This window comes from Lepisosteus oculatus, chromosome 26, assembly GCF_040954835.1.
Source record: "Lepisosteus oculatus isolate fLepOcu1 chromosome 26, fLepOcu1.hap2, whole genome shotgun sequence".
NCBI classification, from domain to species: domain Eukaryota; kingdom Metazoa; phylum Chordata; class Actinopteri; order Semionotiformes; family Lepisosteidae; genus Lepisosteus; species Lepisosteus oculatus.
This window is the reverse complement of record NC_090721.1, coordinates 3787033-3802953: the sequence shown is the minus strand read 5'-3', so window position 1 is coordinate 3802953 and position 15921 is coordinate 3787033. Positions and strand designations below refer to the sequence as shown.

General features: G+C 44.1%; 1 protein-coding gene and 1 long non-coding RNA gene across 3 annotated transcripts in view; one reads left to right on the top strand and one right to left on the bottom strand.

Moving 5' to 3' along the window:
* LOC107079955 (uncharacterized) overlaps positions 1-4768 on the bottom strand; it is a 19240-nt gene extending 14472 nt beyond the window's left edge. For both annotated transcript variants that reach the window (XR_001480852.2, XR_001480851.2), the window contains exons 1-2: positions 4682-4768; positions 3671-3810 (exon numbers count right to left, since the gene is read on the bottom strand). This is a non-coding gene — a long non-coding RNA (uncharacterized lncRNA). The remainder of the gene's footprint in view (positions 1-3670; positions 3811-4681) is intronic.
* gusb (glucuronidase, beta) lies at positions 4117-15921 on the top strand. Its single transcript, XM_006640993.3, has 12 exons — positions 4117-4509; positions 5671-5856; positions 6677-6858; positions 7508-7650; positions 8086-8273; positions 8505-8657; positions 9008-9186; positions 10165-10311; positions 11413-11497; positions 12108-12284; positions 12941-13076; positions 14663-15921. Exons 1-12 carry the CDS (start codon positions 4306-4308, stop codon positions 14809-14811), a joined length of 1929 nt encoding a protein of 642 aa, XP_006641056.2. The 5' UTR covers positions 4117-4305; the 3' UTR covers positions 14812-15921.

Genomic DNA, 15921 nt, shown 5'->3' with positions numbered 1-15921 from the left:
CTGATAAAAGGCCCTGTTTCTCAGGGAACCTACTCCTGACAGCTATGTGGTGTGGCTGACATTAGGCTCCCAGGCTGAACGAGTGAACCTTTTGTTCTTGGAGTGTTGGCCGCAAATACAGATTGATGAAAACGTATTCTTCATAAAGAGAATGCTTGAGAGCTCCTTCGCACCCCATTACCCAATTCAAGAAGATCGTACTGAAGTGAGTGGATCACGATCATTGTGATGCATCAGAATTCTTTCAATGAGGACACAAAAAAAGAAAAAAAAACAGTGCTTATGCCTATTTCTGTAACGCATCCCAAATGATTTGGTGCAAGATTGCAGATGAAAGACTGGACGGTGGGGGTTGGGACCCTACAAGGCATTGATCAGACTGTAGTTCTTTGATCACTTGCTATACATTATTCAGTGTGAGTGACATTAATAATTTAAGCAGTCACATTATCTCAGGGGAACAAGGAAGATATGAGAAAAACCTCTTTTTCTTTAGCTCTGAATACTGAATTACCAGCAGCTGCTTGCGTCAGCAGATCAATGACATGGTTGCTAGAGGCGTTTACCTTTATCAGAGCACAGAGGGTTGACAATTGTCCCACCACGCTGCCAGGTTTATCAGTGTCTCTTCAGTTTGAGTGAAGATGACAAATTTGAATACCTATCTATAAGTGACCTTTTACAGGATGTTTAACCTTGAGGAGAAAGTGAAGAATCAGATAAGACTGTACAGTACAGTTATGATAATATTATAGCCAACCGATGAACAGTTCAATTTGATTCTGATGATAGCTCCCATTTTTCCTTCCATCTATTCTCTAATGATCCTCTGGGTTGTAGAGGGAGTGAGGGCCTAACAAGGCAGTGGGCACAAGGCACACCCTAGTTGTGATGCCAGTCCATGCCAGATCACACACAGACACACACACTCACACCAGGGCCAATTCCAAGATGCCAATTAAACTGCCAGCATGTCTTTTGACTCTGGGGGGGAAACTGGAGCACATGGAGGAAACCCTTGTAAACACAGGGAGAACATACAAACTCCACACAGATAGCACCCTGGGAACTGGATCCATAATATGGTTTATGTATGGAAATGTCCATCTGTTTACTTAAAGGCAGAAATGGGTGGCTCTGAACAGTACTGGACACACCCAAAACTCTGCAAGTACTAGTTATTTTACCTACAAACTTTGGATGACTTTCTAATACGGAAATCCTGAAATGAATTAATATATAGTCAAGCAAGTATCTAACAGTTTGATTTTTTTAAGAGTGCAATATTATTCCAGGTTTCTGGCTTTGTATTTAAATTTTAAAAGGGTTCCTGTTTATGAGTGTCGTTCATATTTGTGTCAAATATGAAGCTGCTTCCTGCTTTAGCCCAGTCAAGGGCAATGAGCACTGATAATGCAACACCTGATTGCCCTACAATCTGTACTGATCCTAATCTAAATCCCGTGCTGTAAGGAAGGCACTCAGGAATGGTATAGCTGCATTTTCAATATAACCGTTACTGTGTCAGAACCACGATCAGTAGCTTTCTCTTCCTCCTCTTCATGCTACGTTTTGAGTTCCATAATCGAGTCAAATAGACATACGATTTTGATAAAAGTTAATAACTGTACGTAAAGAAACAAAAGGGGATATATGGAATTATCAATGGACAGAGCCAAGGTGAACAGCATGAATGTGAAAGCACTTTTCCAGTAAAGTATTATCGCAAGATCCTGCCAAGTAAGACTGCCTTACCTTCACCTGTGTCACCTGTTGTGTTGAACGTTTTTTGTCACATCTCGGCCCCTGGTTTACAGAGCTTCTCTCTAGCGGGTTCACTTTTTAATTGACAGATTTCCAAAGAGTCTGATTTTATTACATAGCAGCTGAAATGTTTGGAGTGATTGTAATGATAGCCCCCACTGTTCCATCAATCCATTTTCTGTTTCATCCAATACAGGGTTGCGGGGGAGCTGGAGCCTATCCCAGCAAGCAACAGGCGCAAGGCAGGGTGCACCCTGGGCAGGATACTCAAGCAGACACAAACACACGCACACTCACACCAGGGGAAATTTATCCAGAAGCCAATTAACCTACCAGTCCTACCAGTATGCCTTGGGACTGTGGGGGGAACCCAGAGTATGCAGAGGAAACCCACACGAACATGTGAAGAACATATAAACTCCACACAGACAGCACCCCGAGAATTGAACCCGCGGTCTCAGCAATGCTAACAACTGTGCCACTGTGCCACCATGTTGCCCTGAATTAACAACCACTTAACAGAAAAATAAAGTCAGTAAATTTCCCTGAATTTCCCTAACATTACCCTTCATATAAATGCCATGGGTGTTAATCATTTTAGATAAATACCTTGAATTTAGAATAGCCAAGTTAACCTTGAACTTATTGGATGTATTGCCAAGTCTTATGCATTCAATTGTCTCTGGAATACAATCGCTATTACCTCCTATTACAAAATATTGAAACCCGAGCCTGCGTTTCAACAGGTTTTAAATGAGTTCAAACAGTCTGCACTCCAGAGCACCAAAGATCAAGGCAAATCTCTGCACGCTATAAAGCTCAACGGAGTTCTTATCTCCACATTCGGTTTAAAATAGCATTGCAATCTTAATAATTAACGGGCAACAGACTTTAATTTAAACACTTTATGAAGTAAAGTCAATTCATAGATAAGGTACTAAGTATAAACCATTAGAAAGAAAAAGAACAGTATTCGAAAAGGTCATAAATAAAGAAGGAGTAAAATAACACAGAAATCAGCATTTTAAAGAACACGTGTTCACGCTTTTACAAATTGATTAATCAAAGAGAACAGAACGCCTAATTTGTCAAATGTTAAAAAACTCAATAGACCAGGACAGAAGGACAGTACGGGCTGTAAAACAAAGTGTTTTGTTAACTCTTTACTAGCCTAAATGAGTAACTTTACTGGGGGTGAATAAACTGAAAATCCAGACTTGCATGTCTGTTTTGAAGGCCCTGACTTCACCAGTAAAAGCTTTGAAAATGGAAAGGTTAATTAAAATAACTGGAAACCCCAATATTCTGTTCATTAAAGCATCTGTAAGAAAGGGCAATGAATGCACTCATTTTCACGAAGCACTTCGAAGTATTATCAGAAACAACCGGAAGAAAATAAACTTTATAAGACATGTGAAAGAATGTAAAATACTTCATAAATGCGTACTCAGAATGTTGATACTTTTTCGTTCAAGATTCTTATACCTTTAACAGAGATCCGTTTGGTAAAATTTCTAAGTTATGCTTGGGATAGCCTTGATACAGGGTTCAATACCCAAATGTTTGCAAAACATTAATTTTAAGTTGTGGTGACTCGGCTTCATCAAGGCGTTAGCTTGGAAATTGTATTTCACAGGAAAGAGCTCCACCTTCCGGACTACAACTAGAACTTCTTGTTACACGGTTTCCTTTCCACGTTTCCCAGTCAAACCGGCACCAAAGAACAATCTCCTTTAACACTTGGCAGTGGACAGAACAATGAAGCTCTAGAACAGGACAGGTGATAACTAATATCCATGCTACCTTTGCCACACAAAGTGATTGCAATATTATAAGGCATGTATAATAATTTTTGTCTCCCTTTTTTTTAAGTGGGGGTGTGCGTGGGAAAAAAAGGTGAACTGACCTGATATATTCGGTGCAAACCTGGAGACTGGAAAACAGCTGGTTTCCTCACAGCTCCGACCGCGTGAGGCCACAGAGGATGAGATGACGGATTCTGCTTTCACATTGAAATTGCAATACATTCTTGTTTTCGACTAGCGTCTGCGTTAAACATAACAAAATGCAATTATTAGAATATAACCAAACCTTCTTTTTATTAAGTGGAGCATGCTGGGGAAAAAAAAGCATGAAAATTCAATCTGTGGAGTGCCAAAATAATATCATATAGTGTGTGAATGACCAGCGCGCACTATTTTCTATGCAGTGATCTCTGTCGCCACCTAGTGCACGGCTAAGGCACAGGACTGATACTTCTGTCGCAACATGATAACACGAACATGAACTTTGTTACTTGCGCAGCACGGGGCTGCACAGCTGGACAAACAAGCGCAAACAAGTGAAGGTCGGAAACAGGATGAGTCCGAACATCCGCCCAGGACTCCCTAACTCGCAAAGAAGTCGCTCGGTCCGCTGTCGGAGGAAGACGGCATTTCCTCACGCCTGCCCCTCACGTGACCGGGCGGTCAGGTGACACCCCGAGCCGCTGGTAGCGAGTCTGGTCTGGGAGATGCTGTCGTGCAGGAGGAGGAGGAGAAGATGAAGGTTGTACTCTTCCCTGCGCTCTTAATGTTCTCGGCATGGAGGCTCTGTTCTGCTGTCGCAGGGGGGATGCTCTTCCCCAAGGAATCGCCGTCCCGGGAGGTCAAGGAAGTGAACGGAGTGTGGAAATTCAGAGCCGATTTCTCCGACAGCAGGAACGCGGGTTTTGAGGAGCAGTGGTTCAAACGGCGCCTTGAAGAGGTACATTTTAGGAAGCGAGAGACCCTGCGGAAAAGTTGTGGCCTTTGCTGCTGACTACGAACTTTATTTGGATTCGACAAAGGTCTCGTGTCATCGCAATTCATGAAAGCATGTTGGCGAGAAATTGCAGCCACATTATGCCTGTGCATGCCTATTGCAAGGGTATACTTACTTGATTGGTTTTTATTCTGCCATAAATGTTGACTTGGTTAGGACGCTTTTAATCAAGCGGTGAATCGAGTTGTTTCTTCACTTTTGTACGTCAGTAAGTCGTGACGTATTGTACAAAGCGACGGCTAGTCACATGCTTTGTACTAATTACATGAGGATTAACTCCAATGCGGGATTTTCCCATGAAAATCTGGCTCCCATCATAAGTGTTATTACAGTGGCTTGTTGCCAAGAGTATGGAATATTATAGGAAGGGATTGCGAGTAAGATTAAATGATACAATGCAAAAATAGTATAGTATCGTATCCATTATGAACACGCACTGTGCACTGAAGAAAAATGTTTCTGTTTAAAAATGAGATCTATTCCCAACCTAAACCCAGTATATTCCAGTTTCTGTGCTATTGCCAACCTTTCTGCATGCTGTAGCAGTAGTCACTCTTCTATCATGTACTGGAAATTAAACTCTTAGACGCTGTACTGGTATGTCTATCTCACACCATGCACTGCTGCAGGTAAGGAGGAAAGAGAAGCTCTGTTAAATACGGTACTCTCGATTGGCAGCAGAGACAGTGACACATTTCCTCCCACAGTGTAAGAAATACTCATAGATTAGACATTCAGCCTCAAAATAAATCAGATCCCATAATTCCTACGTCTGTCAGAACAGCTATAAATGCCATAGGGGAGGAAACATAATACAACTAGCAGTATTATAAATGATAAATTATAAATGCGTATTTATAGTGCAAGATGGTTTCACTAATTACACAAAGCTGTCTTGAAAAAGCCCACGACAAGGAAACAGAGAGGAGACCCTCCAGCCTCAGCCTAGCTTGTCTTCTTTGTGCTTTTGACTTATTGGGCCAAAGTTTTGGGAGCATAGCAGGGTTTGCTCAGCCGTTCTATTATTTTCTGTGGAAATAAACGGCCCCCGTCAATCTTCATTCATCTACCTGCTGGCACTGTATCTCTATCTGTGTGGTGCAGACAGGCCCCGTGAGCGACATGCCCGTCCCAGCGAGCTTCAACGACATGTCTCAGGACCCGCGGCTGAGGGACTTCATCGGCTGGGTGTGGTATGAGAGGGAGGCGTGGATCCCGGGACGATGGCTGGCGGACAGGGGGCAGCGGGTGGTGTTGCGCGTGGGCAGCGCTCACTACTTCTCTGTCGTGGTGAGTAGCCCTCCTCCCTTCCAGCCCTACACACTTCGAGGGGCGGCGTGTGGAGAGGAACAAATGCCCCGGACCGGCTTTGCAATACCCCTTATCTCAGCCTTGCAAGAGCTTACAGATATCGCAAGATCAGCAGGACGTTGGCATTGCAAAAAAAAAGAAAAAACCACAGTTTACTTGTTGAGCAACTCCTGCAGTGGACACAGCAGGAAGGAGTGCTGTTGTTCTCTTCCCGTTTCAGGAAACGAGCACTCCGATGTGTAGCACAAGAGCTGCATGCCATTCATTTCTGATGTTTGTCCAGGCAGTGTAAAGAGTGGACCAGCTTCTCATATCTGCCAGATGTGAAAACAAGCTACTGTTGCAAAGAAATCGAACACTAAAATACAAAACATGCATAAATAGCTGAAACTATTTGTTAACATGAACCCTATTCGTGTGCAGGCAGGAGAGGTGTGTGAATCCTCCTAGCTCACAAAGTAACGAGCGGCAGGAGGTGACATGCTTGTGTGCCCATTGGCTTGTTTCTGTTCTGCGCTATAGGTAGGCATGTGGTGGCATCATGTTGCAGGCTTGGTGGATCTGGAGCCTTTCCTGCTTCACTTTTCTGGAGACAGTGAAATTGGGGTTGTATTTTGGTTGTGTTTGAAGGTCCTGGCGTGTATAATCTCGCCTTGCAAAGCCACGTCCCATAAACAGGACCAGCGTGGTTTGGTAATCCTCAGTGGCAGAATGATCGACAAGGAGGAAGACACTTGGGCAGGTGAAAAGTGTCATTAATGGCTCCTCGAAGTCGGCATTACTGTCGGTTCCTTTTCAGTGGGTTAACGGAGTCGAGGTGACCCAACATGAGGGAGGCCACCTCCCCTTCGAAGCCGACATCAGCGATCTGATCCGAAAGGATCCCGCGCAGCTCTGCCGGATCACCATCGCAGTCAACAACACCCTGACCCTGCGCACGCTGCCGCCCGGGACCATCCAGTACATGAACGATCCCACAAGGTGAGCGCTTACAAGCCTGTATGATTTGTAGGAGCACCTAGGTCAGCATTCACTTGAGAACCTCCGCCACAGTCTTTCACCGCATCTTAGCATTAGCATGTTCTGTACAGGTAATCCACTATCTTTACCACGAAATTCCACTGAAGTCTCATTCAGGGAGGTATTGTGGTGCAGTGCCTAGCATCACTGCCTCACAGTGCTGGAGCCCTGAGTTTCATACCTGGCATGCTGTCTGCATGGAGTTTGTATGTTCTCTCTGTGTTTGCATGCTCTGGTTACCTCCCACAGTCTAAAGACATACTGGTAGGTTAATGGTGTGACTGTGTGCATGACTGTGTTAGTATCTGTCTGCCCTGCGATGGACTGGTTTCTCGTCCCGGGTGTATCCTGTCTTGTGCCTGTTGCTTGCTGGAATAGGCTCCCTCTCCCGCACGACCCTGAATTGGATAAAGCAGTGAGAAGATGGATGGATAAGGTGCACTGTGCCACCTTCACATATTTTGTTATTAACAGTGTGGAAGAACTGACCCTCCCAATACTTATTAGCCTTTTTTTTCAGGATGAGAATTTTCTGGTATACTGTACTTGTGGAAACTGGCATCTGAGGCACCTTTAGGGACCTACTGTCTTGTTTGGTGTGATTGAACAGGTACCCAGCTGGCTACTTTGTGCAGAACACGAACTTTGACTTCTTTAACTATGCTGGAATTCACCGCCCTGTCCTTCTATACACAACACCTCTGGCACACATCGATGACATCACAGTGCAGACCAGCTTTCAGGATAACACAGGTATGTGGTGACGCACACATCCACCAGTCTGTTGGGTCTGTTTAAGTGAAGACATTGAAAGTGGTTGCCTTTCAGAGCTATAGTTAGGTTTGATTACCCAATTCAATGTCTTGTGATTGGCAGTGCTGATATGGTATTGTGGTTTGAAGCAAACAAACCAAGAAAATTGAAGAAAATTCTTGAAAGGATGTTGCATGTGCCCCTAGTGTCATTTCACAGTTTGGGAATGTTGCTTTTCAGGGCTGGAATACCCAATGAATGCCGGAAAGAAACGGCAACAGACAATGTAGAGAAGACCGATAGAAAATGACCATGTGTGATAAAATTAACAGGTGCATCCAAGTGATCTCAGCAGGTCCTTAAAACAACCGCTTGCTAACAAAGTGCTGTCTAATGGCAGGTGTGAAAACTGCTGTTGTTGGGTCTCGGTTTCAGGGCTAGTAAGCTACCAGGTGTCCATCCAGGGCAGCCAGGATGTGACGGTGACGGTAAACTTGTCTGATAAGGACCGTCGGAGTGTCGCCACAGCCAGTGGCACCTCTGGGACACTCAAAGTGGCAGATGTGAACCTTTGGTGGCCCTATCTGATGCATGAAAACCCCGGGTATCTATATTCTCTGGAGGTACGTGTCCGATTGAGTTTTGTCTTGAACTGCATTCACTGAGCTAACTTGCAAAAATGTAAAATGTCTATTTACCTCACTCCTCATTTTATGGCTATCTTTTGGTTGCAGGTGCATGCATGACAGCTTCTGCCTGCTACAAAAACTGTTCGTTGTTACTGCATGATCTGGGTGTTGTCTGTAGTCTTCGTGACTGAACAAGCCTGCAGTTGATGCTTTGCTGTTTTGCAGGTGCACATGAGTGCCAAATCTGGCGGCTCACAGTATGAGGATTATTACACACTGCCCGTTGGGATCCGCACTGTGCAGGTCACAAAGACACAGTTCCTCATCAACAATAAGCCTTTCTACTTCCATGGGGTGAACAAGCATGAGGATTCGGATGTAAGTTTCAGCACCAGTAGGTGGCAGTGAAGAGCTGCTCTGAACTGAGTAAGAAATTAATACAGTACTTCATACTTAGTCTTCTCATTTGTTGATCAAAACTCCAGCAGTCACTTTTTCTCTTCTGATTGCCCATTAAGTAGGGTATAACATTTTCCCTGTTAAAAAAATCACTTAAGACGGATTAAATGTGCTAATAATTCAGAATTTCAAGTCTAAAGGAATTATTGCATCCCTATATACATGTTGTAAGTAATATTAGTTTTAGTACGTATACCATTCAGGGCAAAAATGTTCTTTAAAAATGAGAGAAAGGTCGGTGCATGCTGTGTTTTTTTCCCCTGGAACAGATCAGAGGGAAGGGGCTGGACTGGCCCCTGATCATCAAGGACTTTAATCTTCTGAAGTGGCTCGGCGCCAACTCGTTCCGCACCAGCCATTACCCGTACGCCGAGGAGATCCTGGAGCTGTGTGACCGCCACGGCATCGTGGTCATCGACGAATGCCCCGGCGTGGGCATCAAGGACATGTAAGGCTCTGCCAAGGGGCATTTGTATTCGCTCTGGATTGTGTGCCATAGCTGCTGTTTGCAGGGGCTTAACTCTGGAGACTTTAGATCCTGTCATTCTCGTCTGATTTTGTCAGACCTGGGAAGTTAGGCAAGGCTGGGCCTGTTTGGTGCTGGGATGGGAGATCTCCTAAGGAAAAGCAGGCTACTGCTTTAAGTTGCTGAACCAGTAGGCTTCCCTCTTTCTTCAGCAACAAAACATCGTGTGAAACTGAGGTTCTTGCTGCTTGGACATGAACAATCCCATGTCACCATTCCAAAAGCTAGAGGTGAATATCCTGGCTAAACTCCAGACTGCTTGTGTATTGCCTTCCTGAAGAGTTCCATAAATTCAGCTTGGGAAGCAGTTTCTCATTTCTTCATCTGACCTTCTGTGAAGAGAGGCTGCTGGCAAAAACTGGCTATGATGTGTCACCCAGGAGGGTGTTACATTTTGGTTGTGTTATTAGGTGGGTCCCCACGTAAAACTTTGGGATCCTTTGGGATGAAAAGCACTGTATATATAACATGATATTATAGCTACATAACAGGTCAATGTTAAGTTCACAGGAAAAGCCCCTGTATTATAATAATAATAATAATAATAGCTTACACTTATATAGCCCTTTTCTGGACACTCCACTCAAAGCGCTTCACAGGTAATGGGGACTCCCTCAACCACCACCAATGTGCAGCATCCACCTGGATGATAGAAATTTAAGACCGAGCCACCACTTCTACCATGACATGAAGCTGTTGTTGACATGCACATGCTTGACTGTCGTAGCTCAGTGCCCAACTGTCCGTGAATCAGTGAGCTTCTCCGAATGTAGCTCTCTGGTTTCTGGGAATTAACGAAACCCCTTACTGGTATGTGTGCATTTGCACATGATTTAAATCTGCTCAGAACAGGCGTCAGGCTGCCAACAGCTGTCCCGGCTGACGTCTGCTTTCTCTTAGCCGCAGTTTTGGGAACGAGTCCCTGGCGCACCACCTGGTTGTGATGGAGGAGCTGGTGAGGAGGGACAAGAACCACCCCTCCGTGGTGATGTGGTCTGTCGCCAACGAGCCCGCCTCCGAGATGCCCCCTGCAGGTTTCTATTTCAAGTAAGGCTGATAGCGGTACATGAGAATGTTTTAAACCTTTAAAGAGCTCAGGAGCAGACCCATAGCCTGCAGCAGTGGAGAGTGGAGGAGCACTCTCTCGGCTGGAGCAGAAGAGACAGCAGCGTTCTCAATCACAGGCCAGTTGATTTCTGTTTTCTGTTCAGAGCACATTTGTTAATTCGCTTTCTGATCTTAAATGATCAGGTGGGATTTGTAGCAGGTATGAGCACGGTACTAAATCCGAGTTTCAGAACTGCCCTCATTCAGGTGTTAAATTGAAGAACTTGGATGGACCTCTGCAGAGGGAAAAATGTTCATTGTGGGAGTTGTATGAGGCCGTGTCATTGCCACCTGCGGCTGTTCATCATCAACCAGGAGGAGCTGTGTAGTCAGAAATTACAGCAAGCAAGAGGAGTAGCTGTATACATGTGGACCGATATCGTTGTTCTTTATATATTTCAGTGCAGACTTAACCTCTTCTTGTTAAAAAATTGACTAGTCAAGTCAGTCAGTCAGGGTGCTATAGCACTGTCTCATAGACGCATAGTGCCAATAATAGAGATTTCCACCTCGGCCGGTTCCCAGCCATGGCCTTGACTTGTTGCCAAGTAAGCTGTTTATCGGCAGCCATCATGTCGCTGTTCAGGCTGTGGCGCCAGGTCCCTCTGGGTCTGCCTCTCCTGTGGGATCCTTGAGGATTCCAGTCTAGGGCTTCCCTACAAATCTCAAAGTGTTTGTAGACTTAAGAGGGCGAGTTTTATGATGGAATGTCATTTTGGGCATTTGCTTTGTGAGGACATAGTTCCACGCAGGGTGTAGTAGCTGGGTGTGGGCGTTTGTGTTGTACGCAGAGCCAGTCACCAGCTTCGGTTGCTGGAATGCCGTTTGAGGAGTCCTAGGAAAGCGTCATTGTAAGGGAAAAATGTGCTGAAGGGGAGTTTAAAGATATCAAACAAAAGAACCACAGAAAGAGACAAACCCTAGGAACAAATATAGAATGCCTTTCTGACCTTCAGATGTCTGAATACCTCTGAAACCGAACTCATATTTGACAACTCCAGCACAAAAGTAATTTTCTTTTGTCATGAAATGTCTCTGCAGGTCAGTGATAGAACACACCAGATCCCTGGATCGGTCTCGGCCTGTCACCTTTGTTTCGGACAGCAATTTTGCCAGAGATAAGGGGGTCAGTATCATTGTGCTTGATTGTAGCACGTTTCAAAATCTGAAGCAAAATCACATATGTGGTGACTCGGGTTCAAAGGCATCTGGTACTGTACTGCCTTCTAAACACTATTTGAAACCTGTTCAACCACAGTTTAAACTGTTTGAGAATCCATCACTGTTCCTCATTATCTTATTTGTACTTAACACAAAGACATTTGACATAAATCAAAATCTGGTTAACAACTGTAATCGAGATTAATGTTTCTTTTGGAGGTTTGCAGTTAATAGAAGACTTTAATGGAAGGTCACTGTAAATTGATTTTCACAAAAGTGAGTGGTTTATATCGTTTCTTTTTAGTGTTTAATACACATGTATTCTTTAATTCACTACACATTTGCCAAGGCCTTGTCCCTTGTTGCTTTTTCCTTAAAAATGCTGTTCAAAAAGCCTGTATAGTTATCAGATGAAAGAGGCATTTCGTTCTGTATTCAGAAGCTATAGAAAACTCTTGATTCTCCTGCTGAAGATGAGAGTAAAAGCTTGGAGATCAAGAATGGACGCTGTGTGATTCCTCTCTGCATCATGACCGGAGTGCTGTAGGCAAACTAATCTGCGTTTCCCTCGAAAGGCCCCATATGTGGATGTGATTTGCGTGAACAGCTATTTCTCGTGGTACCACGACCCTGGGCACCCGGAGGTCATTCAGATCCAGTTGAACACCCAGTTTGAGAACTGGTACCGCATGTATGAGAAGCCCATCATTCAGAGTGAATACGGGGCAGACGTTGTTCCTGGATTACACACTGTGAGTACAGAGACATCCTTCATTAAAACACTCATGCAGCAGAGCACTTTTGGTAAGGGGTTCACTCAACACAGTGCTATAGGAAAAGCATAGGAGCCAAATGGGAAAGATCTTTCTGGATATGTATACCATACAAACAGTAAATTCAATGGGCATTTAGAGTTGTGACTCCAAGGGTCTGAGCCACCTTAATCTATTAAGTTTAAGTAAACCACATTATACTTTGTTCTCCTCCGATAAACCTGCCCGCAGAGCTACATATCATGTCATCTGCTGTGAGACATGAGAGGGGGTGCATCTCTCGCAGATCTTGCTGGCTGTCAGCAAGTCTCAAGAACGTCTGTTGCACAGAATGAGCTGAACACTTGACTAACGGCCAGTCTCTTGGAGAATCACAGTCAGTCTTGTAGTGACATGAGCAAATCTCAAGCTAGCAATATCTGGGTTACAAAGCCCGGCCTATGATCTGAGCGAGTCTGGTTCTCGTAGGTTATAAACTTGGTTTAGAATATTCAATTGCGGAGATGCCACCTTTTAATGTCGCTATTCTGCATGTGAAATGTGCAATGAAAAAATGTAATCACCAGTCCGTCTGTAGCAGTGACGGCATCCTGCTGACCCAGCCAATTCCAAGGGCATTCCACGTGTGTTTGTAGGATCCTCCGATGATGTTCACCGAGGAGTACCAGAAGACTGTACTGCAGAACTATCACGCGGTGTTTGACCAGAAGAGGAAGGAGTATGTCATTGGTGAACTCATCTGGAACTTTGCCGACTTCATGACGGCACAGAGTAAGAGTCATTTTAACCATCCATTCCGTAACCTGGAACCTGAAAAGTCTGAATTAGGAATGGAAGTCTTTTCGGTTATTATCCGTCTCCCCAAGAATAGAATTCTGTGGTCACTCTTGTTATTACTATTCATTCATATGTGCTGAATGTAAGTTATTTAACTTAGTACAACCTGAACTACACTTACCAGAATTAAAACTCCCATGTACCTGAGGATCTATCAAATCAGCCCTTATTCAGTTTTTTGTTAGGTTGCCAGCTGACCAAACAAATACCCTTAGTTAACAGCTAAGAAGAGATATGCAAGTAACTGCTCCACTGATACTGTAACTCAAACTTAGCTTATGTTTACATTTAGTAAGTGTAGAATATGGAAATCCACTAGAGACTACAGCTAGACCAGTGCTCTTCTAAGCTGGCCTGTGAAAGAGGTCAGTTTTCATTTTCTGAACTGTTTCAGAAATACAAAAATGTTAGTTTTATTTTCAGAAGTGTTTCTAAAGCTCGGAAGGCCGAGCTGTTCAGCACAGGTGTTCAGAACTTGCTGCTGCTTCCGCCATATTTTGTAATATTTTATTCCAACTAGCGTGGGATTTGAAAGGATTTTGTGTTCGGGCAAAGCAAGGAATCTTTTGTTTTAAGTCTATATGTCAGACATTTGTTTTTTGGCCAAACACATATGGCATGACGGAAAGTTAATAATTACCCTCTGTGCTTGGGAGGGCTCCCTGCCGACACTGTGAGATACGCACTCCTGCCCAGTGAGCCTGCCATAGCGACAACAAACACTTGATTTTTGTATGAAAACTATCTCAAGTCATCCGTTGTTTCAGTATAGTGAGTAAGTAAGGGGAGGAATTATCACTTCCTATTATGCCCAATTGTGCAATAGTTTGGCTTTGTCATGGGCTCTCTTGCACGTTCTTTTAAAGGGGAACTGCAGTCCAAAATTCTCAGAACGGTTATTAAATCTCAGTAACAGATTTATTGATGGCATACAAAAAAAAATGACAAATTTTGAATTTTCACAAATCGTGAACTTCGCGAAAGTACTGTATGGTTGTCGGTGTTGTTGCAAACCAAGGCCAAGAGCAAGAGCTTGCGAGAATTGCGATGTGATGTGGCCCTTCCTGCTCGCGAGTCGTCTCCAAGGGCTAGTGTAATGGGATGTACCGTATGAGCGGATAAGTACAGATCGTACAGCAGACATTTCACCGCAGGAATATTCCAACATGATCTGCACTCAGAACTGACAAGTAGTATTCCTGGGCAAAACTGCTCTGAGGTCGAGAACAGTAGTTCTAGTGGATTAAAAGAGACGTATTCACAAGCCTGCTTATTTATAGTGTAAAAGGGCTGCTTCCCATCAGTGGAAGTCTGGTTGCCTCATCCTAAATCACAATGACGACACTACGGAGCTGAGCATTCCTGAAACTGAACTGCACTCACCACTCCCGATTCTTTCTGACCCCGCAATAGAAAACCACTGGTGCAGTTCCCCTTTAAGAGGGAGGCGCCCAGCAGTGCCTTACTGTTCTGGATGCCGTTCGTCGGCTACAGTAATAGATGTTCCCTCAACCTTGCAGCCATCACCCGCGTGGTTGGGAATAAGAAGGGGATCTTCAGCCGTCAGCGTCAGCCCAAAGCCGGGGCCTTCCTGCTGAGGGAGCGGTACTGGAGACTGGCCAACGAGACGGGCCGCCTGCCCCCCTGGGGCAGATATCCCTGCGCGTGACAGGAGTGAGGGCATCAACCCTCGGCCTGGCTCGTTCCACAGCAGGGGACCGGTGGACCGACCTTTCAGCCTTACTCATGAATAGTGCCTTATTCCTACCCTGGTTCCAACAACGCTTCCAGAAATCACTGTAGCCTGCACTGCGGGCTGAAGATGGTGGCTTTCACTGTCAGGCCTCAAGTCTGGAGACTGTTTCTATTTAATTCAATCACTAAGACGTTTTGCAATATTGGTTAAGAGGAACACGAGTTCCCCCTTTTCTATTGGTTTTGTTATTACACAGGAGATAGACCCCTTCTGTTTTTGACCACAGTGTGCAGAATCTGCCCAAGATGAGAAATCTAATAACTGAGCCTCCAACTTGCTGTAGTGCTGCTACATCTGCCCCTTTCTGAATTGGTCTAAGCCCAGCTCAGCTTAACTTTCAACAGCAACCTCCATCAACCTGCCTAATGCAGTAGCTGCAAACCAGACTCAAACAATTTTTATTCCCCAATTCATTTTACTTCTTTCAGCAAGCACTGCAGAGCTCATCCCATTTGCTTTGTGTAGAACAAACTAGCTTCTGGGATATTTTTTCCTCTCTCTTAAATTAAATGAGGTCACAGAACAGTGAGTTGGGGCTTTAAAAAAAACATCAGTGTTTAAAATAAGCGGTGAACAAAATTGGACTTATGATCAGTGATCTTGTGCTATAGTCCTCTAGCCTCTGATTTTCAGTTCGATCAGTTAGCATTGCGTATTTAACCAGTGAACTGGTTTAGATACATTTTGTGCCAACTACGGTTCACTGATTAAGGCAACTGATATTTTTCTTCCAAACAAGGAAGAAAAATATTTAAATGGAACAGGTGTTTCACAAGATTTTTATCAAGAACACTGAGAGCATTGTAACCTGCCTCTTGTGTATATATATTTTTAAAAATGAAATGTGTTCAGGTGAAAAAGAGTGCTAATGGTTATGCTTTTGGAACTCAGAGTATGTCTATTTTTAAAACTACAATTAAAAAAAAAACTTTTCAGGACCTTTGCAGACTTTTCCCCAAGGGGGAAGTTTGTACTTGTTCAAAATCTTATGCTGATCAATAAAAGTTTAGAAAAAGTCTGTCA